We start from the raw sequence: 27637 nt of genomic DNA on the forward strand, positions 1-27637 counted from the left end.
TTTTGACACTCAAGACACGTTTGTTCAATACACCAGCTATGAAAAAATAAGGGTACAGAAATAAAATAAAAAGACACCACTTTCTGAAAATACTAGGTTTTATTCACACCCCAGTGGTAAACAGTAACCTTGTTATGTTGACCAGCAGATTGCTTTGTAGATCACAGTCACATACAATACAAAAACCCATAGGATAAACAAGCAGATGTGATCAATGGACGTAGTCTGATTGCAAATTCATTGCAAGGGTAATTTCATAAATGTACCATTTCCAAGGCAATAACTATTTCTAGAACAAAGTCCTGAAGGCACAGCTATTGCAAGCGACTGACACCTGTTTGTACTAATGGTCTGAAAGATACTTTGGTTCCTTAGGAGAGCACTAAACACGGACTGGTCTCTGATTGCAGCTTCGAAGATTCAGAACTGCAGAGATCTTAATGGCAAAAGACTTCACAACAACCAAGACTATGAAGCGGTGAAGAACATGCTTTAGGTGATCTCTGCCCCCTAATAGATACCTGGCAGAAAAGTACACTTAATACTAAGTCCAATGATCTTACCATTTAAACTGGTTTTTAAAAGGTTTAAGTTTATTTATTTTTTTAACAAAAATTGATTACTTTATTCTACCAAGAAGATACAAAACATAAGGCGGTAAGTAACTAATAGTTATTTAACTTATTACAGTGCAGGTAATCCTCAAGGCCACGTACACATCGCTTCATTGCTGCTTGCACTCAGCTGGGTTTTGATCTTTCTGTTAAAAAAAAAAGAAGTGGGAAACAAGTTACCAAATACCAGTCAAACCATTGCACCATATTTGTGTAATTTTGCCATAAATGTGCCCAGTCCTTTTGCCGACAGAAGTGTTTACTACAACCATCACTATTTCAACAATACAGCCATCATGGGATCCCTACAGTTTACTACTAGGCTTCTTTTGTAGGGCGGTTTCTACATGCATCGAGTCCTTGTGTGCGCCCATGACAGACCTTTGCAATACGTGGTGGTCACATCTTCCAGCAACCCCCCCCCCCCCCCCCCCTACCTGAAATGCTGCCGATCCTGTGCACCCTGCCACTGAAAAGCAGTTAATCCTGAGGGGAGGGGGTTAGCTGCCCAATGAAAATCCTAGTGTAAAACCCTGAACTATACAGGAATCCCAAAAACATGTCCTGTTTAAATTAGTTAAAATGATACTGAAATTTTTTTTTGCAATTTATATACTATCACATGAATATGGTAGCACAAGAATAGAGAAATTATGCATAGGACCTAGAAGCACAAACTAAATATGAATAAGCTATGGAACAATCAGCACTATTTTATACATTGAAATACCAGTCTTGTCAAAGTTTTACCCACAAGTAAAATAAGTTGACAGTTTACTGCATAAACTAGACTTATTAACTTCAACATACAGAAGTGCGGATGGATTAGTGCTGGTGAAGTATAACACAAAGATCGTTAGTGTATTAATATACTCAAATGGCAAGTTTTACATACCCAGGGCAAGAATTCTAGACATCATTTAAACCTAGTGGGGAAAAATGTCAAGAGTACACATACAAAGATAAAATGCAGTTAGCTTTCACAAGTTATACATAAGGAAGCTGGGTTTTAGGATTACTGTACTTGTTAGAGTTGCAGGTGCATCCTAAAGGCATGAATTTTAATACCCTCAGATCAGCTCACCATTTGTGAACAACATTCTGTATGTTGAAATAAGCATAGATAAATGTAAAGAATGGTTCTCACCTTCGGTTCATAGTCTGGATCATTTTCTTCATCTGCCTCCTCCTCCCCTTCCTATAATGGAAAAGGGAATTACATATTTTAAACCTATTATATGGGGAAGAGCATAAAAGTGTGAGAGAAGCCATAGTTCCACTACTGTAGCATCAATGGACACTAGACAATGGGAGCACTCCGTCAATCACTCTAGCAGACTAGTTAGAGCATGCCTGGTCCTTTACCATCGCAAGAAAGGGGGGGGGGGGGGGGGGTGTTCCAAACTGAATTTAATAAAGTGGCTAAGCAACCCATAGCTATAGAAGAGTCACAAGTCCAGGAGTTTAAGAGGAAATTATTATATTATAATTCAGCATTGTTACCCAAAAAAAATAAAGTCTACCTTTGGTTTGTCAAACTTACTATAACTGGATCTGGACCATAATGGCTTCTTTGTCCAAGAAAAACTACATGGGCTGCATTACTTGGTCCATAATTACACAAGAGAAATAAAAAAGCAAATCCTTTCAATACTACTGTACTTTTACATCTGTTGTAGTAATACCTACAGATCTTAAAATATATAACAATAGGGAAAAATTAGGCTACTTTTTTGTAAAGTGTATAAAAAAAAAAAAAAAAAAAAAAAGTTACCTCGTCATCTGCTTCTTCACCCTCTTCATCATACTAAGAAATAAAAACAAATATTTTATGGAGTGCTGGTTTTCATGCTGTTTAGCGTTACATATATAACTACTTGTTGTCATCTGATTAGAAACAGAGCCAAGAGTATAACTTTATACAATATGCAGCGGTGGCACTAAAGATACCCCAAAAAAAAAAAAAAAGACAGACCAGCCTTTAATCAACGTTTCAATGTGGAATCCCCATTTTCATCAGGGCATAAGAAAAACATTGCACACATAAGTGCTCATCCATCTTCAAACGTCCATGTGAGCCGCATGGCCGTCCACTTGCTGACGATGTCACCAATTACATGATCTTGATATCCGAAATATAATAAATATATATATATATATATATATATATATATATATATATATATATATATATACATATACATATATATATATATATTTTTTTTTTTTTCTCATAAACAAGTGCAGCAAACCAGAGCTCAGTGCACCCAGACAGACCAGCACATCCAACACTTCCAATAATGCAAAAGGATAAGTTTTTAATGGCAAAGGGTCATGGTACTTATCACACTGGCGGACAGCAGCTACATTTCATCCACATATTCAAGTGGTAGCAGCACAGTGAAGTCCAATCCAAGGGCAGCACCCCGACGGGCCATTTTGGCGAGCAAACTCCTTTCTCAAAGGGTTACCCCTTTATAGATCCAGACATCAGCAACCACATTTTTTACTATGCTCCTTATATGGACAACATGATCTTATTGTGGAAGGTGTCCTCTGCATCCCTCACAAATTTGATCAGTCACAATACAAGCGACAGTCATAAAATTGACTTGCACCATCTGACAATTTCTCGTGCCAAAACCATGAAAAGAGAAACTAAAACATTGTACCAATAAAATCTTTTGGCCAAACCAATACAATACGGCTAGCAATGTAGTAAGATATGCAGTCAAATCCTATTGGCAGATCATCACTACCGATAAAGCTTTCTGTTCGGTCCAATAAAAAAAACCTTGCAACAAGTTATTCCCGGGGCCGCAATTTAAGAGAGATGCTTGTTCACAGTGATGTTACAAATTGATAAGCAACACTCCAATATATATATATATTTTGGTTTACCCAAGTTAGGGTGTGTTAAATGCAGGGCTGTGGAGTCGGAGACAATTTCGAGTACCTGGGGTTGGAGTCGGCAAACAATGCACAGACTCCGACAATTATAATTAATGACTTCTCTACTGTAAGAGCAATGCATGCAGTGCCTCAAGTAACCGCAAAACAAACACGTTAAGTGACCGTGAAAAAGCATGCTTTTCATGTGCTTCACTATATGGCACGCAACGCACAATTTGGAGAACCAATACTTATAAATGTATTCTCCCTTGTAGTTTACAACGTTCAATAAGGTTTTCAATACCTCGTTGGTAGAAATCACCTGGTGTAGACTCGAAAAATTCATTCAACCAAGCTCTCCCACCATACGCACAACATCTTTACGCGGATGAAGATCTTGTTTCATGCGCGGGGTCCTTTGTTTACCTTGGCTAAGCCATTCCTTACGCTGGTTCATATTGATTTACAGGCACCATTTTTCGTCGCCAGTAACTATTCGGTAAAGAAATCCTTCCTTGTGTCCATGAATTGAACGGCGACGAGCAAGCAAAGCAGCAGAGATTGTGGCTCGTTGATTTTTGTTGTCACAAAGCATGCGGAACTCATGCTCCACACTTCTGAACCTTTCCTATTGAGTGAAGATTCTTCTCTATAGCTAGAAGAGCTTAGAAGGACTTGATGGAACAGCTTCTTGGATTCAACTGTTAGTGTTTATATTTATTTTAAAACCTGCATGCCTGCTTGTCTGAGGGTAGACATGTGTACATGTTTCTGGAAGAAACGGTCTATCCTAGGTTTTTAAGTGTGGTGCAAGGAATGTATCAAATACATTCGCATATTAATACAGAGGAGTCAGTCGAGTCAGAAGTACGAGGAGTCAGAGTCTGGACATTTATCTACCGACTCCACAGCCCTGGTTAAATGTACTGGCTGCGCAACATGCAGCTACATGTGGACAGGCGACTCCTAAACCTGGTTGGTCCGTGGCTGTTTACTATTTATTACACGGGCACACCAATACATATACTACGAATTGTGAAGAACACACTGTTTAATCTTACATAGGCAAAACTGAATGCCAATTCAAAGTTAGAATGGCCCAGCACAGGCAGGCCATTTGGGCAGCAGTTCGGAAGGGCACAAGCAAACAACCTGTGGCACACCACTATGCAGCCATGTCATTTGCAAACTGGCATCAAACACAAAATTATTGATCATATTCCACCCCTGCAGAGAGGAGGTAATACATCCAAATTGCTTCTTCAAAGAGGCTAAATTGATTTCTACATTAGACACTGAGTCCGCACAGACTAAATGAAACTCTAGGGTTAAACTGCTACTTGCGATTTTCAAATTTTTATTGATATAGTTATATATTTACTCCTGATAAAGATCCTGCTAATTGGTATTATTGGCAGTCAGCTGTAATTGGGGACGTCATCAGCAGGTGCCGCAGCGGTTGGACAACCGCACTTATATGGGTGAGTTGCACAATTTTTTTTCCTTATGTCCAGATGAAAATGGGGATTCCCCATTGAAACTTGAAGGCTGGTCCCAGGGTCTCCTTTTATCTTAAGTGCCGCAGCTACCGCATATTGTACATGCAACAGTAGAAATATGGCTCAAGCACAACAATTGTGTTCCATCATGATCACTCTGCAGGATGCAAAAGACATGGGGGTGGAAGACAGTAAATGGTAAGTTTTGAAGCTTCTATGGAAGTATGAATTGCCACGGTACTCACATCATCATCGTCATCTTCAATAGCTTCACCAGTGAAGTAAAGCACAGATCGAGGAATAATGCGCTCACGGAGAAAGTGCCCAATTTCAAAGTCTGCAGTAAGTGTGGCTTCTGAATCATCATCCTAAAGAGAACAATGCAAAATTAACCAGGGGGGGGGGGGGGGGGGCAATTTGTTATTGTATGCCACTTCGATTTTGAGAACCTCCTTTATTTTTATACAATCATTGAGAGCAATTTGAGAACAAGCCATAATTCAGGTAAAAGGGAGTAAAATGGGGGTAAGTTAATATCAACACCAAATACTCAGGAAATAATTTGAATGCATACTCACCAATTCCCCATTTTCAGGTACTAACAAAAAATAAAAAAAAGACAAGAAAAAGCTTAGTGAGCACTCCTGTCTCCCATTCACAAGTCACATTAATGCCTAATAGACGGGATTATAAAATTTGAAGGCAACAAGAGTAAAACTAGAACACTATATGCAAGTGGATTCTGTAAACATAGGGCGTTATAAAATGGTTTGCGTTGTGTTAGTTACAAACTTCTAGCAGAATAAAAAGTACACAGGGTTAGCCATAATTCATAAGGTACTAGGAGCAGTGGTTCTCAACCTCAGTCCCCACACAGTGCACATTTTCCATGTCTCCACACTGACACATTTTAAAAGATCCACATGTGGAGCTAATTTAATTTAAATTTGTGATTGTGAGTAATGATTGCACCGGTGCACATGCTGGGTGACCTAGAAAACGTACTGTGTGGGGGTCTTGAGGACAGATTGACAACCACTGTACTAGATAAACCCGATAAGCATTTGGATCGTCTGGGAACCTGGTTTACGATAGTAGTAACCTTAGAGAGTCATTTGAACTTTATAGACTTATGTCTTTTTTCAATCGCAACAACTATGTTACTATGCGGAAGATTAGACACTTTTAAAATAGTCCAATATTTTCTTTAAAATTACATAAATAAAAACATTCAAAACTAGTTAGCTTGGAGTACTAGTTGTAGAGGGACAACCATACCTTTCTACAGTTTAATAGTATGCCAAAGTATTACATATAATTGCATAGGGGAATCAAAGTCTTCATAAATGAAGTGATAGTTGAAGGCATAACATGGAACAAAGTAAAAAGGAGATCTATATACAGATATTAGAGTTTACTTAAATGTTAATATGTATAAAAAAAAAACCTATAAAACATTTGATTTGCTTAAGAAAAATTCTTGTCAGCCTGTGAGGTCATGAACATTTTAGATGACAAAGGGAGAACCTGCACAGGAGCAGAGGATCAAGTATGGAGCCTTGCAGGTACTACAACATTTGGCAAGTGCTGAAAGACAGTAGCAGTAAGACCATGAAAGAATAGTCCCAAAACCAAAAATCATAATGGGCACAAGGCAAAACCATGATATAACAGGCTATTAAAAAGCCTAGTTTTGCCTTCATGACATACAAGTGCATAGCCGTAACTAAGAAAGTCTAGATATCAGATATTTGTGGTTTATAAAATCACCACACTCCCACTTTGAATGCTTTGCCATTTTTAATAGAATACCAGGGGGGTTTCCCTCAGACTATGTTCTTGTTGGTTGTGGGCTCCATACAAATGAGGTAGGAGTATGAACCATGTCAAAGGTAGAGAAGTTTGTGAAGTCTTGGCTAATGATAGGTAGTTACTATCAATCTTGTAGGGGTGGCATACTTTATTTTAGTAAGACTTAAAATGTACTACAAGTAGCACACAAGCCCATTAGACAGTTCGGTTTAGAATGCAATTGGAACACTAGTCACTTAAGGTGCTACACACAGATAGTTGTACACCCAGTGGTTCCAAGCATTATCCATGAAAGGATCTGAAGACAACAGCAAATTCATTCCCAAAAACTACACTGATTATAATGTTTATGCATTACTGTAAGGTATGCACATTGGCCATCATACTGAACCCAGGAGCACACAACAAAAATTAAAGCTAAGCACATACCCTGAAAGATAAGGGTGTGTGAAACTGCGCTATATCTAAACCATGAAGGTTACTGGTGTGGGCGGGGTAAATCATAGTAGCTTACCTTCAGGAGGACTGAAGAAGTTAAAGAATGAGTCATTAGGAACTGTTTTTGTCACAGTTCTTACTGTACCACGACCCTTGTGTTTCTGCTTCTTCTTGATGGTTTTTAAAGTAACATTTTTGCCTTTCTTCCAGTCTATCTGGCACCTAGGTAGAAAAAGGTACAAGCCATCATGACAAGGCATGAACCATAGTAATTCTGCCATTACACAAAGCATAGTTGTATTAATGTGTTTTTAGGACAGTTACAAATGCCCAGTCCTTTCAAACTACTTAGCCACAGACACAAAAACACTACTGTGCAGGCCAATAATGAATCAAACATGCAAAAATTGCTGAAGATTGGGAACATTACCATTTTCAACTAATACACACATGCTGAAAGTACACTTTCCAGGACAAAATCTTGTTTAAATGCAAACCTCTAGTACTGTTCTGGCATCCAAACCTATACCATTTGAAACTAAATGCTTCACCATATTTTCTATTCATTTTTGTATTAATAGGCCAGAATGAACAGCTTTGCTTCTGAACCAAAAAGGTTGGCAAAGCAGCCAGTGCCTCACCCAGACAGGAGAACTGGAAATAACCTGGAGAGCAGCAAGGAACAGAGGACTCCTGTAGTGCTTATTTTTGTCACCCCTCAACTATACCAAAAGTGGGTTGGAGTATGCTACTAAAGGCACAGAGCATAGTACTGGGAGACCACCCACTTACTCAGGTGGCTGCTGTGGACATTATTCATGCATCAAGGAAAACTAGTCTGCCTCCTACACTGTAGTCCCCCCCTCAAGTCCAAGGCTATGTCCTGCAGCCCAAAGGATTGGAACCTAATCTCTTGCAACCTGGTGTGCCACAGGAGGAAGGGAGATTTATTGGGAATCACCATATGCTTCATACTGCTCCCATCGGCATGGCAGGAACAAAACCATTGTCTACCATACCCAGCCCTAGCAACACCCTTAAGGCAAATATACCAGTGAATCACCACAATAGAAGCCCTGATCTACCCCTACAGAAAATACCTAGTCTCTGTGGGTACCAGAACAATGGCCAGGGCTGTTACATTTCTGAATTTTAATATATTGCAGACATTCTGTGCCACACATTTTTCCACTAGGAAGCCTAACTGCATGACTCAGGCGTGATACAGATAGTGCGAATCATTTTAGACAATTAGATAGCCAGTTACATTCATGTAATACAAAGCCCACTTACCCAGTACAACCCATAATTTCTGGACCATCAAAAGAGAAGGGATCAGATTCATCCGGTTCAGACCTCATCTTGTATGTCTTTGTTAAAACTTCATTTGTGAAGAACTCGTTAGTTTCAAAATGGAATTCTAAAGTGAAACTCTGGGAACAGAAAGCAGCCTATTAAATTGCATTCTTGTTACCATTTCCCCACTGCTAAAATCTTATTTTTATAAGATTTTTAGGATATAAAAACATTGATTGAAACTATTTAACTAAAATTTCAGTTTAGGAATTTATGCATTGTGTCTGCGAGCTATACCATACCTCCCAACATGACCCTCTCCAGGAGGGACACAATGCTCTTGCTCCTGGACTTTCCTCCTTAATGTATGATTACACAGATGAGGGTAAATTGCCAAGAAAGGTGCTTCAACACAGGTGATGGCAATTATAAATTAAGATGGAAGTGCAGGAGCAGAGCATTGTGTCCCTCCTGGAGAGGGTCATGTTGGGAGGTATGCTATACTGCGAGCAGTGCCAATACAATACAATCCTTTAGGTTGTAAACATTGTGCCTTTATTTTAGATGTGCAGTCGTATCACTTACTACTTCCAAACCCAGAATGGTGACTGCTAACAGAGTGTATTGGCTAAGCATACAGACCCATGTTTCAGTCACTGGGAGATGTGGGCTGCTCCTACAGACAGGAACCATGTAATGTTAAAGTGCAGCACTCAGCTCCTGTCACTAAACACGAGCCGGTACTTTAGGTGCAAAGGAATAAATTAAATAGCCAAAGCTTCTAAAAACAAAGAGGTGATGCTGCTGATACCAACCAGATTTGGTCTAAATTCTCTATTGTATTCTAGAAAATGATATTGCGGATATTATCCAATCAGATTCAGTATATCACCTCTATTTTTAGAAGCTTTAGTATATGGACCCCAATTATGTAATTTTAGGTCCTGTAGAATGTAAGCATGTTATTCACTGGTACATAAAACAAAATAGAGTAATGTGAAAGGACTGAAATAAATTGGAAACTAAGAAACCTCAGCTGAATCATTCACATTAGAGATTTAGAGGGTCCAGATAGTTGACGATTTGTGTCTACCTAGGTAGACCCTGTCTATTCGTACATGCCATCACATGGGCCTCAAACTAGTGTACCACATATCCATGCATGGCTATTTACTTCGTGCCAGGTGCCTCGCTCTGCTGCACTTTACTATCTACATGAGCGCCAACTGAGAACAGGAACGTCATTTTTTTTTACAAATTAATCACTTCGCCCAATTGGTATCAACCTTTTGACTGTCAACTTACACATGGTCTTCCCATTAACCGCATACAGACAGGAAAATTACAGATTTTCTAGAAAATCTGTCTAATGCCAAACCAATTTCAAAATTGTTGAACGGAAAAAAAAAAAAAAACCCACCATCTACCCCCAGGATAGAATCCATGCTAAAAAAAAACCGGATGTTGCATACAGTAACTGCTTAAGTCAGTGAATGAGGTCATCACAATTTACATATCTTACCATTGGTTGACCAATGTCTGAAAACTTCACTTTTATGTCCTTTAAGTGCTTCAGGATAGGCTCATCATGCTCCTGTAAATTAGAGGGATAAGCTTTTTGCAAGAGAACCAAACTATTACAACGGTGTAAGATTTAAGTTCATTAGGTGGATAGCCAGCTACAGTGGAATTAGGTTTAAATAGAATTTAACACTTTAGTATTTCAAACACTAGTTAAAATACATAAAATGCATATGTGACTTGTGTACATAGCTTACCTAAGAACCCAGAGTTAAGGTCCATACACACTGGGTGACTATGCCCAGCGATAACATTCATCGCTGTGGGGAAAGCCTCAGTGCATACACACTGAGCGGCTTTCCTCCTGCCCGGCGCCGAAGGAAGAGGGGGGCTTTGCATAGCGCTATGCAAAGCCGCCCTCAAACCTGCTTGTCTCCTGGTATAACCAGCCGATGATCGGCTTTCCCGGCGATGATGCGTGCGCACGCAGAAGCACTCATTGCTGGGGCATATACGGGTGGCTTTGAGCCGAAAGCCGCTCAAACCTGCTCTTTTGAGCAACTTTCAGCTCAGTCGCCCAGTGTGTATGGGCATTAAATAACTCATTTTTCTTTTGTGGAAGACTTCAAATAGTCTATTTCAATAATTCTAGTTTAAGCAAAGTTAGCTGGGCCCGAAAAATAGTTAAGCTACAAAGGAGAAGGAAATCTAAACTGATGCTCAATTACCCTGCCTCTAGAAGCTTGCAATATACACCTCACAAATCAAAATCCACACAATGCAGTGACACCCCTACACACAAGCATTACTAATGTGAAATTATGCAATGGTGGAATGGCTTTTAAACACATTAAGTTCAATGAAAGTTCTCATTTAAATTAAACACTTGTCTGCATTGCAGTATAAGTTAGGGCTATTTCACACACAACTGAGTTGTCCATCCAACAGAAAAGACTGGAGACTTTCCCATACGAGTATCTTCAGTAGAAGGAACAAATACATTAGTGTTTTCCCACTTGGTACAGCCGTGATAACTACAGAGTATGACACCGTGTAGTGCAGGGCAACACTGGCCCTCCAGATGTTGATTAACTACACATCCCAGCATGCCTTGCATCAGTTTCAGCATGGCCACATAGCAAAACTAATGCAAAGCATCCTGGGATGTGTAGTTCACTAACATCCAGAGGGCCGGTGTTGCCCAGCCCTGGTGTAGTACAACAGTGAATTACCACAACAGGCGACCGCTCAAACGGATCCCGCCATAAAATTACATATGACAAAGAAACTGTAGCTTGTGAAAGCAGACCCATGGGGGTACCTACTGTTCCCCCTCAGACAAACGCAAGATACTGCCCTTAGACTAATATGCTGCAATATTCTTTAAAATAGTTACTCAAATGCAAGTAGGAGCCGAGCAGCATTAGTTTTACTTGAAATCTAAAAAAATTTTTAATATATATTTCGTTAAAAAATAACTTAACGCCACCAACAGGACACGTCACAGGTCACTTTGTGGAGATGGCCAGACAGTATAAACTGATGGTTTAAGTTTGGATTATTTATGCTGGGATTAAGTCAATTTGATATAAAAGGACCATAAGCTCCTTAAGTGAACTTGCTTGTTATTACCAAATAATCTGCAGTATTTATAGTGTGATATGTGGAGAATAGCTTTTAATTACAAACTACACATCAGCAAAATATTTATTTTTATGTTCTAACCCTTCAGACCCCATGATCTATTTTAGGTGTTCTAGTGTATTGTCAACATATAATTTTATGTGAATGTTCAAATATTCACTGTAAAGTGCTGCAGAATATGTATGCACTATATAAGAAACGGTTATTAAATATATTATTATAAAGTTGTATAACAGAGTTCATTTACTGTGGTCACATGTATAGCAATGCAGTATTCACTCTTATTGTAGAGAGATTAAAGGTCAGTAGCATTAGATAATTAACATACCTGTACCATGTCGCTTAGCAGATCTACGTTTTTAAATACAGTTAACCAGAACTCTGGAATGCCTTTGGGGTCTTCTTTCTCTTCATCTTTCTTTTCCTCTTCAAGTTTAGCTTTCTCTTTCAGATCCTCCTTGAGAAAAAGAACACTGCTAAATGCCCCACATTGACAAATGATGCAGTAACTGACAGGTTTATAGCTCACCCAAGATTTGCAAGCTAGTACAGCAGCCATTAAGGTTTAGCCTATAAAAGCAATCTTTCAAAATTTGTCAAATGGTGCTCCCCCATTTAGTTTTGCAAGGGTGTCATGCTGAGCAGTGTGCGCGCAGTAGTTTTAATCTGTTCAGGCCAAGCTATACTGTATGTTCTTAAGAATGGTCTTTCCAGAGTGCAAGAAGTCTTTACCTCAAATGTACTAGAGGTAGTCTAAATGCGGAGTTCGCAAAATAGATTATACTAAAGATAAAACTAACTAATCTTAGCACCCCCCGCCCCCCCCCAAAAATAAGTTTACTCACTGAAATTTCTTCATCATCATCTACTTTCCACTCACACTCCTCTTCTGTAGGCTCATATGTAGCATTTATGATCTCACTTCTCTGCAAAACACAATTTAAGGATAGGTTAGAAAAGAGGATGTTTTGGTACTGTATATTTTCCAATGCTTTAGAAGTCACGTTTACCCTGAGGTAGCAGGGAGAAAACACACAAGACATCAATTTCACCAGAAGTACAACCTGTATTTTACTTTACTAGTAAAAGCACAAACTTAAGGGAAGAATTGTAATGACAAGAAACAAAACCACCTTCATGGTTATCCTAGAACAGTAGCATCATACCAGTCAAGGACAGCCATCGGTATGCAGTCACAAATTTGAGTCTAGCAGCCCCAAGAATCTTTCACTACTGAAAAACTAAATAGAGTTGAAATTAGAGTAACAGGGTTTGCAAATACCTGCCATAGTGAGTATTTTACCCGTTTGAGTACCAGGGACTTGCTTTGTTTATGGCTCCATCCCCAGGGAAGCACTCTGCCCGGATCAGTGTGCGCACTGCCTTAATTTTATCTGGGGCAGAGGGATATGCGTTTTCCCCTTTAGTGTTATGCGGGCGCAAAGGTGAGAGTGCTGGCTGCGTCACATATTAAGCCAGAGTGCATTGAGGCTCGCGTGGAAAAGGAAGCCCTGAGTACTTTGTGCTGCCTGTCCCTCCGATGCTCCGGAATATTAGGCTGCCACAGTGCATCCCTCCTCTATGGTTGGCCTGCTATTTAGGTTCTGTGCATGGTAAGTGCTGTCTGAAATAGAACATACTCCAGCATCAGCCACGTGTTATTCGGGGAGTGCAGGACCGGTAGTGAGTACTCAAATGTGGGGGAATAGGGGGGGGGGGGGTATGTTAGTTATTGGCTCTCCCCTCCTTTAAAGGCCCTTAGCAGCACAGGCTTGCCAACATGGGGGTCCACGCAGAGTGGTGGGCAATAAGTATTGAGGTTAGCATCTGAGATTGTGCCAATATACACATTCTCCATAGCAAATAGATATTACCGAATAGCAGGGCAGCTTCTCAGTTCTACCATTTGCATAACGGTCTGTCTAATCACAAATACAATTGGTCAGTTACCGCCATGATCTACCAAGCCTCCCTCTGCCATCCTACCTGCCACCCCCTGCCAGTAACACACTATCTACCTTTAGCTGATCCATTACCTTCCACCCCTGCCAGTCACCCCACAATCTGATTACACTTGGCTGCTACCACCCACCTTCTGCCCCATTTACCTGCCACCGGATTACCCACCACCTTTCACCTTGTTTATATCATCTCACTGCGTGCACAGATAAACGTCATAAGTGGCACTATTATGCGTTGTAATGTGAACTGGTTCTAATGTGGCCACGCCCCTTCCCTACAAAGCAATGGCCTAAATTTTTGGTGCGCATTGTCCCTGTTTGAGGGTTGTCTTCTCTAGTATATGTGCCAATTGATAACCAGAAAAGTTCGGACAGGACCCCAATTTCTGTAAGTGAGGGGTCCAGTGACCCACTTTTTTTTTAATTCTCACGATCACTGCACAATATCTTACATTAAATTATTAAAGAAAATTTCTACAATGGAACTCTTAAGAACTGCACAAACCTGCATACCATGCACTTCAGGTAAGCAGTTCTGTGCCATGTGAGAATGCTAGGATGAGGGTCGTAGATAGGTACTAGTTGATGTGAAAGTCAACACTAGTTTGGAAACAGGAAATCTTACATTTGTTAAATGTGTTAATAAGCCTATAGGCAAGATATTGACAGGGTCAGAAAGAGAAAACTTGATAAAACCCATTATCAGTCTCCCAGTGAAGCCATTTGCCTATGTAGTTTATGACTAGGTTACCTTGTCAATGGTCAATGTTTATGAAAGGCTGATTATTTTTCATAGGAGATGGTCAGTGGTAAAGCAAACTATCTTTTGAAATAGGTCATTATGTATGCACTATATACTTTGTTCTGTAGCTCCAGGGAATTCGATACCACAAAGATACATTGCAATGGTCTGCCTCAATTGCATAGTGTGTGCATCCTTAGAACAGAATAATGAATTGTTGGGATGCAGTCAAAAAGGTAGACCACATGTGCCTATAGGTCTTATGTGGGGCACACACACATCGTGAGCAGGTCGTTAGTGTTTTTCAACCCACTCACGATGACGCGGGGGGCACGACCAGCTCACGATGTGCACTGTGAGTGGGTTGTCCTGGTGTGTACAATCCGATGGCGACCCGCACCCGGGAGTATGATTGTTTCTAGATCCTACCTGCTGCAGGTAGGATATGAATGACTGACCCACGCATCAGATTGGTCCACTTCAGGACAGGGCCCAATCAGCACACAATCTACATCCAATCGGTTGGAATTGGATCTAGATTGATGGGATCAGACCCTTGTCGTCCTGGTGTGTACCCAACATTAAACCAAACCACTGCTTGACACCAGACTAGGTTTCGGTCTAGAAATAGCCCATGAGAAGGCATCCTTGGACCAAGGCATTTTTAAAATGTGTCAATTGTTAAATTGCAGTGGAAATTACCTTATTTATTTTGGGAAGGGACAAACTTTCCCCCTTACCTCCCCACACCCCATCATGATATTTAGGCCTAGTCTCCAGTTAACAAATACACAGCTAACAATTTCATACATCCCAACATGACCAATTCCAGGTGGGACAAAGCTCTGTTCCTGGACTTCTCCCTTGGATTGCCATCACATGTTTAGCACAAGTTTATTGATAAGAAAGTTTACTACAGGTGATGGTAATCCTAATTAAGGGAGAAGTCCAGGAATAAAGCTTTCTATCCCTGCTAGGGAGGGTCATGTTTGGGAGTATGCAATTTGCTTGGAAACATTGTCTGCACACCAATATTTGAGCACTAGCACGGCATTGGGAGCTGCCCACTATTTCTCTAAAGTCAGTGTTCAGACTACAGGGAAGCTTCAGAAGCGGTCCTACAGAATGTAGCTTTAAAGGGGCATACACTGCCATATGAACCGTTTAGTAAAATATCGGTAGAAAACGGTTTGTACAGCTTGCGATGTGCGCCATAGCAGGGTCAGTTATCACCCCAAAAATTTACTGTGTAGGCAGCTCAATTTTGACTAGAAAGTGTACAATCTACTCAAAATCTGCCATAGCCATAATTGCAGTGTATAGGGACAGATTAAAATAATTTCACATGTGCAACCACTAGAGGGCACCCAACAGAGCCATTTAAATGTAGCATTGTGTATATGGCTGTCGGCCTGAACCCCCCCCCCCCCCCCCCTGGGGGAGCTCACTGAAATGTGCAAAAATTTAATTTGAGACAGCTAGCAAGGCTTTTCACACTGTGCACATTAATTTGGTCAGGTTTACCAAATGTGAAATAATGGGCATTTAAAATATGCCTGCAATTGCCCACCACTTTAGGCAGGATTTGGGGCCAGATTTAACATTTGCATCTGCCCCATAGCAAACATCTGTGGTTCTGATTGCACAAAGATATATATAAAAAAATAAAGTTACCTTGTCGAAGAGCGGCTGATATAAGTCTGCATATTTCCTCTCCAATGCGTGGACCTCCTCATAGAATTTAGCTTCGATCTGTGCACACTTTACTTGTAGATTTTTAAGTGCATTTACTCTTCTCTTTACTACTTTGGGTAAGCTATGGGAAACAAAGCACTGGACTTGAAAAGCAGGTCAAAGAACAGTTGACCAGTACAAAGCACCAAGTCAGCCTATGGATACAAGTTGCATATAAAAGCAAAACTTTGTTACACTATTGGCATTAAAAAAAAAAAAAAATTCTCAATAAAAAAAATGAGCAGTTATCCAAACTAACACAGAACCTAACATACCAATTCTCAACCCTTAAGTTCTAAAGCTATGTTTCAACAACATTAGAGTACCAATTTAGTACAATGCGGTTGCAGTCTCCTGTGGGTTAGTTACTTGCATTGTAAAGACTTTTAAATGTTAGAATACAATATCTGCCAGATGTGTCCAGCAGAGCATTCCAACAATGTTGAGCAGTACACACCAGTAGTTGAAGTGTTCCCTATATTTACACAGACACTGGACCGAAGTACAAATGCATACAGGTTGAGTATCCCTTAACCGAAATGCTCGGGACCATGAGCATTTTAGATAAGGGATTTTGAAATATATTTTCTTCCCCATACTTACCTCTGGTCCCCTGGTGGTGCCCCGATGTCCTCCAGGATCCTCTTCAGCTGCATCTCTGGTCCCAGGGGTGCATTGCACAGCAGTGAAATTACCAGCGCACTTACACAAAGCACCCCTGGAACCGGAGATGCCGCTGAAGGGGAACCACGGTTTTCAGAATATTTCCGTTTTGGAATACACCGATAAGGGAGAACCGACCTGTAGTACAAAAAACGCCACCTGAAGGAGAAAACACGCGCCACCTGAAGGAGAAAACACGCAAGTGCTGCTCAGGTTATGGGCTGGTCATAATCCATACTCATTGAGTACCATTATTTTGAAGTACTAGAAAGTATCTTCAAACTTCTTATCATTGGAGCAACCACAAAGTTTTTCCTTAACAAATTGAGTATTTCACTTCTAAAGAGAAACAGGACCTGCCAAAAAGTACATGAATTGAAGGGGTCAATTCAGTTGTATGCTCCTGCTGGGCATCTATATAATAGGAGCCAGCTAGAACAAATAAATTGTTGCTCTATTCCTGGGATAGCCAACTCCAGTCCTCAAGAGCTACCAACAGTGCATGTTTTCCAGGTCTTCTCAAAGAGGGGTAGATTAAGCTTTGTAAAGTGATTAAGTGTCTGGTTTTTATCACTGGCTAATTAGCTCCTACCTGTCATTTTTCAAATCAAGCCTGTAACTTCAGTTTGGAGCCGATTGGCCGGTGATAAAACAGACTCACTTCACCGAGCTTAATAAATCTGCCTCACAAACACAAGTGAAGTATTTCGCTCCACCTGTGAATCTTTTAAAACGTGTCAGTCAGTAATGAGTGCACCTGTGAGGAGATGGAAAATGTGAACGGTTGGTAGCTCTTGAGGACTGGAGTTGGCTACCCCTGCACCCATTAGTATTAACAGGTCTAAGCAGCAGGATTAGCGACTCAAAAAAGCTCAATAGATATTTGAGCATCCAAACAGATTTTCCACACTGTTTAGGCACCTCAGAAGGCTGAGAGAAGTAGTCTTTCCCACTGCCAGCAGGCATTTCAACAAAGTAACAACTGAATTACTCTATTTTGCACCACTCAAGGGACAAAAACTTAATTGAACACAGAGAATAAAACCGTGAAAGAAATTAGACAGCTTTACCACAGGAAAGATTTGGTAAGGTTTCCTTAAAAAGGTTAGTCTACGAGAGACTGTCTGCTGCATTTTAATTTACTATTTTCCAGTTTTTGTAGCTTTAATAGGAGTGATTTTGTTTTTTGCATGGCCAATCTCCAATCTAACAGGACAGGAGAAGCAGTGTGCCATTCAATTATTTTTTTCACACAGCTAATGCCCAGAAAGCCTGGGGAGGCCAAAATGGTCACTTGGCACATTTCTCCTAACTAGCATGGGAGGCTGCAAAAAAGAAATCAGCACAGGCAATTGTGCATGCCCAAATTGCAAACCAATTGAATTACTCCATTAAGCACCATCTAGTGGTAGCCAACACTAACAATTGGATTCCCATCAGAGCCCTACTAAATGTGACCATAATGACTACACCTGTGCACCAGATATGTGGTCAGGAACATGTGAATGGTTGGTAGAGCTCAGGTATCACTTGGTCAGCCTAGATGTAGAGTGAAAAGGAAGTTTACCTTTCAATATATCCAGTAGGAGTACCCACAAGGTCATCTAATCTTTCTTGAAGAGCAGCAAGAATCTGAGGATTCTGCATCATTTGGGCAGTCAAATGTCTGGCTGAAATAGAAGTTAGTCCATTATGTAGCATAATCAAGTACAACATGAAAATAATTGAGGCCTACTTGGCAAACATAGCAAGACATGTGTTCTCAGCTGATCTGTAAGTCAATTAAAAATATTTGTTTCGGAAGAATCACCAGAACCGTAATCTGGATGCTGAAGCAATAACTGCTCAAAATACTGCTACTTCGCAAAATAAATGCTGCCTTATATTTGCTATTAGACAAATGCTAGAGCAATAGGTGTGTGCTAGCATGCCAGTCTGGTTTCTGCAATTTCATTCTAGGCCTCCTTATTAACCACCAAGCAGAAACATCTCTGGACTACAGGGTTTCCCTTGGACAGTGCAATCAGTGAAGGAGAGCCCAGAGAACCTTCATTAAGAGCATATGAGACTGCACTAAACAAACATGTTTCGGTTAGCTTTTGCAAGTAACATTGAAGCAACAGATGCAGTTCTTAATGCGCCCATGCACAGTGTTTTCCCTGTATGTGCATCCCTTTCTTTTTTAACTAAATCACATTACATCTAGTAGAAAAAGCATACTGCTGTAACATATCACATTTTTTTGTACTAGATGTAACACGATCTAGTAAAAATAGTACTAAGCACATCGCTCTGTGTATGGGCACCTTTAGAACTGTAGTTTAATCACAGAATGTCCAGGAAGTAGTCCAGGTTTTGGGAACCACTGAAGCCATAGATTAAGAAGCACATTTCTCACAGTTCCAAATACCTATATATAAAAATCAAGTTTTGTATTAAATTGAGGTTGGTTTGTGCACTTACCATTCCCACAAACATATTGCCGACACATTCCTTTCTAAATGGGGGAAAAAATAAGTGCTACCCTTTCAAAAGCATGGAGACCCCAAGAAGCAGCCTACTGTAGCATCTGCTTTTTAATTTGCACTCTCTATAGATACCTTTACTGTTGGCATCCTCCCCAGTCTCCTCCTCTTCAACTTCTTCGACATCTTCCATATCCTGTTGATCAAGATCAGTCTCTTTGCTGTAAAAAGAATCATGCCATTAAAGTATCATCCCTCAGCAAGTTTACAGTGCATCACATTCAGGCACATCTGTGACAGGCAACAATTTGCTATTCAAACTGGATATTTTAAAGAAAACAATTTACACAATCAAAGGCTGCAAATAGTTTTATATAATGCCTGGAAGTTAAACACCATTAACCATACAAAATGGACCGATAGTACCCGGAGGAAACCCATGCACACAGGGAGAGTATAGAAACTGCCCAGTTAGGACCCATGGTCTCAGTGCTGTGAGGCAGTAATGCCAACCATTGCACCATACTACAAAAATTGTTGCAGGACAATACATGTTTCTGACCAACTGCTAAAGGCAATAGTATGAAGTTAGACAAGAATCTACTTTAAAAAAAAAAAAAAAATCAATAACTAATGTAGACTAGGGAAACAAAGTGAATGCAATTTTTCTAAGTCAGCAAATACAGCACTAGATGGCTACAGCAGACATGCCAGTAATGGGTCACTGTTTAGAGACTCTGCAGGAAGTAAGACTAAAAGTTTACTAAAAGAAAAAACAGACTGGTTAAATTTAAACTGTTAATCACCTAAAGCAGGGGTGGGGAACCTTTTTGTGCCAAGGGACGTTTGTATGGGGGAAAAAAAATCCTTCGGGGGCCATACGTAAAAATGTCTTACAAATTTTCCTGCGGCAGCCGTCCCACGCTCCGACGGCTGCCACTAATAGGACTGACAGTCTCCGGCTGCTGTTAAGAGGAATCTCACGAGACCACCACACCTCTTGCGAGAATTCCCCTGTACTTGACTCCCGGCAAAGCCGCCGGGCGGGTGGGATGGCCACTCAGACCGGCTATGAGGGCCGCATATGGCCCCCGGGCCTGTGGTTCCCCACCCCTGACCAAAAGCATTAGAGTTAGAAAAGCAAAATGCAATTTGGTTTCATTAAAGGTTGCAAGTGGCTATCTAAAGAGTTATGTAACAAGTCAAAGTCCAAACACTGTTTTGCATGCAACAATACTCCTATAAATTGTATAATACTGTGTGCTAGGCTTAAAGGTGTTCAACACCAAATAAATGTCCCATATCATTTTGGCTCATTTATGAATTAAAGTTGTATACCTACCTAGGAGTCAAGTGTAGCGATGACTAAGCAGTTGCATGGCAACTGCATGTACCTCCAGAACATTTCCTTTGTGCTTGCCTGCCGCATCTTACACATGTATTTTGGGTAATAGGAGAGAACCATGTACCACCTCAATTGAGTCACTAGTTTCTACTGAAATTATCTAATTCTAAGGAGTTATTGAACTCAAGGGTCTCAGTTTTAAAACTACCATTTGAAGGCAAAAAAGCACCTTAATATATACAACCAGGCACAATTTATAAATTTACAGAAACATTTACAAAACACAAAACTTACTTGTCTACGTTTTCCATTTTGTATGAGCTTCAACACCTACATGACAAAAAATAAAATAAAATAAACACATTAGAAGAAGTTTAGCTTTTTCAACCAGATTTCTCTTAAGGTGCACACACATGGGGGAGATGTATTGCTCAGCATGCCAGAGATGGTCGCTGATTAAAGGGGAATTCTGCCAGCGGAGCAAGCTCCTGAGACAAGCGATTATAATGTGGCTGAAAACTGGAGCGCACACCCTGCGATTTATCCCCAGGGCACACTCCCATCACTGGCAATATGGTCACCAGTGAACATATTGCCAGCGATTTTAGCAAACATCGCTGCCGTGTGTACAGGGCTTTAGAACTTCTTTAGTAAATCACAAAAAGGCAGCTCTGTTACTGGCATTTCCCAGGTTGCAGACTACTGTGACAAATAGGTGTTTCAACTGTTCTCCTTTAGTAAAAATGGTTGTGTTGGTCCACACCAGCACATACAGCAGCAATATCAATCGTTTTGCAGGTACTGTACATTGTGCTAAGCTGAACTACCCCCATGGAAACAATTTATAAGCAAACAGACAAATTGGTACAGTTCTCCACACAGGTATGAGAATTCCTTTAATAATAAGTAACAAGCCCTTAATAAAGTGTTTTCCAAACTGTGTGCCTAGGTACCCTGGGATGCCTCATGACACTTATAGGGGTACCTTGGGTTGGTGGACCAGTATCAATTCATATTATTAATGGTCAATGTAACAGGCAAAAGCAGTGCTAGTGGCTGCCAATCATAACATATGTGGACGAACAGGAGCAAATCCTGCTCCTTCTCACATAACTGACAAACACAATGTACCGGTACATAATTTTATATTTTTTTCTGAATTTCTCAATAAGAAACATTTGGCCTAGGGGCGCCTTTAAAACATTTTGATGCTCTAGGGTGCCGTGATTAACTAAAGTTTGGGAACCCCTGCCTTAATAGCTTGCTAAAATATAGACCTAAAACTTGAGCAAACCAACTAGAGGAACAGGATTGAGTACATAGATATTTTGAAAGATTCCAATGGGTCAAATATACTTTGTTTAAGTAGACTTGTGTGTAAGCACTATGGGCCAGATTCTCCAAGCTTCAAAAGTGATAAAATGCAGAGTGATAATCAGCCAGCCAATTAGCTCCTACCTGCCATGTCACAGGCTGTTTGAAAAATGTCAGACAGGAGCTGACTGTTTATCACTCTCCATTTTATCATTTTTGAAGCTTAGAGAATCTAGCCCTATGTCGGTGAGTAGGAGTGCTCCGGCGTCTCATCATCCTCCGATGGACTTACTTGCAGCTCAAAGGATACCACTTGCGAGGGGCCTCACTGCAGCAGGCGTGTGCCTACCAAAGCCGGCTCCCATAATATCATGCCAAGTACACAGTCTAGTGTACAACCAGTTTAAAAGGTGGATCTACACTACTGTGATTTCTTGCAGCAGTGTATGGCCAGCCAATCCAAGATTACAGGATTGCATGGGAGGCTGTAGAGTGGAGGTCGGCTGTGCAGGCAGGTCTGACCTGATGTGCATGGCACCATGCATCGGCTGTAAATATGCAATTTGACCAGATTCCTCAGCCTGCTCTGTCATAAATCGGCCCAAATCCCATAAAAGTATGGGGGCCTTTGCCCGAAAGTAAACTGAATCCTGTCAGCCATTAATAGAAAGGGCACTTTTCATTGCTTTGTTTCAGCTTGCTGGAGACTGACCATATAGAATAAAAAAAATAAAAGCCTTCTGCACAGCTTTAATTGTCTTAACTTTACAGTTTTAGCGATAAAGTAATTTTGGTACTTGTGAGTTATCCGGACGCCCGATTTCTAAATCGGGTCGGATCGGGCACATCGCATCGCATGCGACCATCGGATGCGATGCGATGAGCCGATTTTTCCATAGGAATCAATGTTAAAATGGACTGAGTCCATTTTAACATGGAATTCAATGGGAAAAAGGGGTCCTTTTCATACCCCTACTATCCAAGTGGGCATGGAGTTGGATATAAACCTGTGGCGAGCGTAGCGAGCCACCGAGCCCGAAGCGTGGCGAGCGTAGCGAGCCCCGCGAGGGGACACGGAATACCGTCCCCTCGCGGGGCTCGCTTCGCTCGCCACGCTTCGGGCTCGGTGGCTCGCTACGCTCGCCACAGGTTTATATCCAACTCCATGCCCACTTGGATAGTAGGGGTATGAAAAGGACCCCTTTTTCCATAGGAATCATTTTAACATTGATTCCTATGGAAAAATCGGGTCATCGCATCCGATGGTCGTATGCGATGCGATATCGCATCGCATCGCATCTGATTGTATGCCTTAACTTAAGGCATACAATCAAAAAATCGGGCGTCCAGATAACTCACAAGTACCGTAATTTTATTTAAGATCAAAATTATTCTGTTTCTCTTTTGAGAACCCATTACGTTGGCTGCAATGCACAGCTAAAGCAGACCTTAAGGCGTACAATCAACACAGAAAAAAACAAAAACCATTGCATTTCGCCACGTGATATGCTGTGACTTAAGAGATCGGGATAGTTATGACAAAACGAATACAAGAATGTACTATATAGGTTAAGTGTGTATGGGGCAGCAATGAGTGTTGCTTTACGCTCCCACATCATTGCGGCCAGCCACCACTCATCTGCTGGTATTACCAGCAGATGAGCGACAGAATGGACAATTTTCCATAGCCTCCAGCTATGGAAAGCCGGCCACCTATGCACTGAGCGTTTTTCAGCCCAGCTATACATTCTAGGAACAGGGACGGGCAGGGCGCCACTGCACGGGGGCAGCATCAATGGGGCGGACCGGGTCACCCCAACGTCACTGTTCTGGGAGGTCCCAGGCCGCTGATAGCACAATAGGGGCATGCACGGGCTGCGACGTGATGGAGGGGCGGGCCCAGTCCCTGAAGGGGGCGGGCCCGGCCACCCCAAAGGCTCTGCACTGCCGGGAAAGCACCGGGCATCGCTATCTACTGCGGCGCCGGGCTTCCCCGGTACCACCAGAGGAGTAGGAGGCAGGCTGTTTTAGCGGAGCAGGGCGCATTTTGCCCTTTAGAAGTCGGGCAGGGCGCAGCGCCCCGCTTAAACAGCCTATATAACTATCAGTCCCTGCCCCAGTGGCGCTTACAATCTATATTCCCTACCACATGAACACACGTACAGACATTCTAGGGTTAATTTTTGTTGAAAGCCAATTGACCTACCAGTATATTTTTGGATTGTGGGAGGAAGAGTACCAGGAGTATACCCACGCAAACATGGGGAAAATATACAAACTCCGCACAGGTAGGGCCATGGTGGGTATTGAACCCATGACCTGAGCGCTGTAAGGCTTCATCACTTTAGTTAAGCAATCACAATTAGGGTGGCCAATCCCAGGTTTGGCGTTATCCTGTGATTTGGCCACAAAATGCCAGGATTTCAATCATGGGAGTGAAGTTTCCAATCACAGGATTAGACTGCCCATGCTGTCTAATCGCAGGCTTCTTCCGCCCTCAGCAGTGCAGCATGATGCGGTCACGCTACGCAAGCCACAAGGCCCACCTCAATCCTAGTGTGCTGCCGACCCACCCTGTACTGTTGCTTCCTGCTGCATCTGACTCGCGAACACCCACACCACCTAGCTCCTGGCTGCAGATGTAAGTAAATATATGCAGGGTGACCCAGATTTTTTATTTATTTTTTTATTACTAGGGAAGCCAATTCAAAGATCAAGCATTCTTCAGTCCAGACTCCAAAAAAAAAAAAAAAAAAAAGCCCCAGCATTGGCTTCCCTAAATCACAATACTACAAAATGACTTACAAGATAACCAAAACCGAGAAGGGTTATCCCTTTCTCAAACACTTCATAACTACTGATCAAAACCGTAGGGTTTTCCCATTGCAGTTAAATGGATACATGCTAGCTTTCAGACAAAACTACATCATGGTCAGACATGTATGACCACTGCCCAGGGTGGCTGCTGGGCCTTAGAGGATTGGTTCTCAAGCTATTTTGCTCTGGGACCATGCCGGACAATTGGATACTTGTGTATTATCACGGAGCCAAATTTGACTATGTATGCCGATGTAGAGATTGCATCACATGCGATGGTACTTGTTATATTTCACGGCACCTCTGTCCGTGGATTGCATCGCATGAGATGCGTTTTAGCGAACCCCGTGAGGGAACGCGTCCGCCCAGCCTTTTCATACCCACGTTGACGTGGAGTTTTTATAAAGTGTGGCGAGGGCAATGAGCACAAAGCGTGGATAGCCCTGCTAGGGGACGCAGAATACAGGTCAAGTAATCCGGGTCCGCTTGCCACGCTTCAGGCTAGTTTTTCACAGCTGCTCGTGACACTTCATAAAATAAACTCCACGCCGACATGGACAGTGTCGGGAGGACACGTTCCGTGTGCGCTCGTCACGCTCCTGGGTGAGGTGGATATTGGGGGGGGTGCTAAATCACATGCGATTTGTGTGCGATCCGCGGTGTAGTGAAAAGTAACTAGTACCATCGCATGCAAATTGCATGCGATGGTACTAGTTATCAGTTAGGGATAGGGGGATCTATCCCATTAGTCAGGAGAAGCGAACTCCAATCATATTTGTTCCAAGAAATTTTCTAAACATCCCAAAATTAAGCAAATTATGTTTATAGCTCATCCTTAGGTTCAAGTATGAGTGAGAAACAAGATTCACTTGTTTGTACACATTTTTGTTTGGCAACCAATAAGAACTGGATTTTCCCCTTACATTGACCATAAGCTATTTGAATTAGTCCTAGACCACCAATTTAAGGCACCACAGCAAGCATCCTTAAAGCAACCCAGGGCGCTAAAGCAGACTGTTTGAGAAATGATGGTCTCAAGGTGTCCATACACGCTGCGTTTTTGTCGTGATGGTAACCTAGTTCAAAAAGTATTTACAGCACATACTTTAGGATCTGTGTGATGGGATGTGCACGGGAGCTCACATCACATACGTTACTCGCAGCTTGTATGGGCACCTTCACTCCCAAGCTTTTAAAGAACCAAAAATTGGGCCGACACATAGCAATGCGCGTTAGATTACTCAAACATTCAGGACAGCGCTGCACAGTAATGTGCCACCAAGCCATCTGTCAGGGCCAGGGTTCTCTGGCATATAACTAAATGTAGCCATTGTTCTGGATATTGATCGCAGGGGCAATAAAAACGCGCAGGGCCACATAGAAAATGTTCCATGTGTAGGGGCATAACTAAGCGGTCTAGTGAGATCACTTATCAAAAGGCTTCAATGATAGTAGTAAAGTCTGTCTTAAGCACACATGCCACATTCACCTGACCCCTGCACATGCTTAAGTGGAGCATGCACAGCCTGAAAACCCACCTCAGCTACATTACATACAGCAAGCAAATATCACCTTGAATTATGAGGATTCTTCACTATTAGAACAGTAAAATACTCATTGCCAGAGGGGGGGGGGGGGGGGGTGTTTACAGCAACTACTGTTAAAAATAATGTACATCAAAACTTGATTCATGTTTGGCCACTAAGGGAATCCTATAGATATGCCTTACTGAAGTCAGTAGTTACAAGTTAGAAAGATTGAACTGGATGGACTGTCTTTTCAGCCTTAATTACTATGTTTATGCTACCCTGATAGACTTGTCTTAACCAGGACATCTATACTGTATGATTTACCATAGGTTACACGGCTAGCAAACCAAGCCTTCATTACACCTGGTTCTAATCAGCAACAGAACCTGCGTAAATTTTAGGTGTCCTAGATTAAAAAATAAAGTATATTGCGGCAATCCTAACTATTTTTGGAGCTAGAAATCTGTGATCATGCAGATATAGTATGTAGTGACACAAAGGGGCAACTTTTTTCCCCACTGATCAGACACTGCCCTCTCAGACAGCCGTGCTCTTGTCTCAGCACTTAGGAGAAAGCGAAAAACTGCCATTAGGGCCAAGGTGACACTAACAGGACGCTTATACGGGAGGAACGTAAGAGGGCAGAAGGAAAATAACGGGAAATTGATCATAAAGCGCAGGGAATGGGCGCATGGAGTTACTTATTGCAACAACGTGTCATAGCAGGGACGACACAGGTAGCCCTGTCCCGCCAGCATGCACGCTCAGTTCCCATACGTTCAGCTGTGGGCCGCAAACAGCACGTGAGGGTTATGGCCGGTTGAGCAGCGCAGGAGGCTTATTGCGTCCGCCGCTGGCTGCCATGAGCACAGGCATCGGCACGTGTAACGCCCTGCTGCCGCCTGGCACCGCACACACACGCAGCACAGGCCCCGCACTGCCCGGGCGTATCCCAAGCCCCCACCCGGTGAACGCAGTGTGGCATCCGCACGCAGAACCCCCCGCCCCACCAACGTCCTGTGTCTGTCATGTCAGCGGGCACCCGGGCAGTGCGTGCTATGATGCGGGCAGCGGCCTAAGCTCGTGGTGTTACATCACAAAGCTACCCGGACGCAGCATCCCACTGCCCCGCCAGCCATACAACGTGGGGACCGGATGACGGCAGACTCCGCCCGCTCAGGCAGCGCTCTTACCGGGGTGACAGAGAGAAGGATCCGCCGCTGTCGCCGCGCAGTGCTGTCAGGAGCCGGGTGCAGGAGGGAGGGAGCGCCCCTCTAGGATGGCGGCAAAATAATAAGAGGAGCGTTGATTCCGCCGCTCGCGCTCATATAGAACAGGCGGCGTCAGAACG

General features: G+C 42.1%; 1 protein-coding gene across 3 annotated transcripts; it reads right to left on the reverse strand.

Annotated features, from left to right (window-relative positions):
- Nucleotides 1-80: 80 nt before the first annotated feature.
- On the reverse strand, nucleotides 81-27637 carry NAP1L1 (nucleosome assembly protein 1 like 1). Of its 3 annotated transcripts, XM_083182582.1 has the most exons (16): nucleotides 27480-27637; nucleotides 20921-20956; nucleotides 19417-19502; nucleotides 18384-18486; nucleotides 16094-16235; nucleotides 12562-12642; nucleotides 12045-12173; nucleotides 10074-10145; nucleotides 8549-8688; nucleotides 7332-7477; nucleotides 5584-5603; nucleotides 5251-5373; nucleotides 2389-2421; nucleotides 1762-1812; nucleotides 1510-1540; nucleotides 81-760 (listed from the first exon to the last, which is right to left on the reverse strand). In XM_083182582.1, the coding sequence occupies exons 2-15, from the start codon at nucleotides 20935-20937 to the stop codon at nucleotides 1535-1537; spliced, it is 1149 nt and encodes a 382-aa protein (XP_083038708.1). In that variant the 5' UTR covers nucleotides 20938-20956; nucleotides 27480-27637; the 3' UTR covers nucleotides 81-760; nucleotides 1510-1534. The 3 variants fall into 3 exon arrangements, with proteins under 3 accessions (XP_083038708.1, XP_083038706.1, XP_083038705.1); XM_083182580.1 differs by lacking the exon at nucleotides 1510-1540 and having other exon boundaries at nucleotides 12045-12170; XM_083182579.1 differs by lacking the exon at nucleotides 1510-1540.

This window comes from Crinia signifera, chromosome 4 (assembly GCF_055691185.1).
Source record: "Crinia signifera chromosome 4, ASM5569118v1, whole genome shotgun sequence".
NCBI classification, from domain to species: domain Eukaryota; kingdom Metazoa; phylum Chordata; class Amphibia; order Anura; family Myobatrachidae; genus Crinia; species Crinia signifera.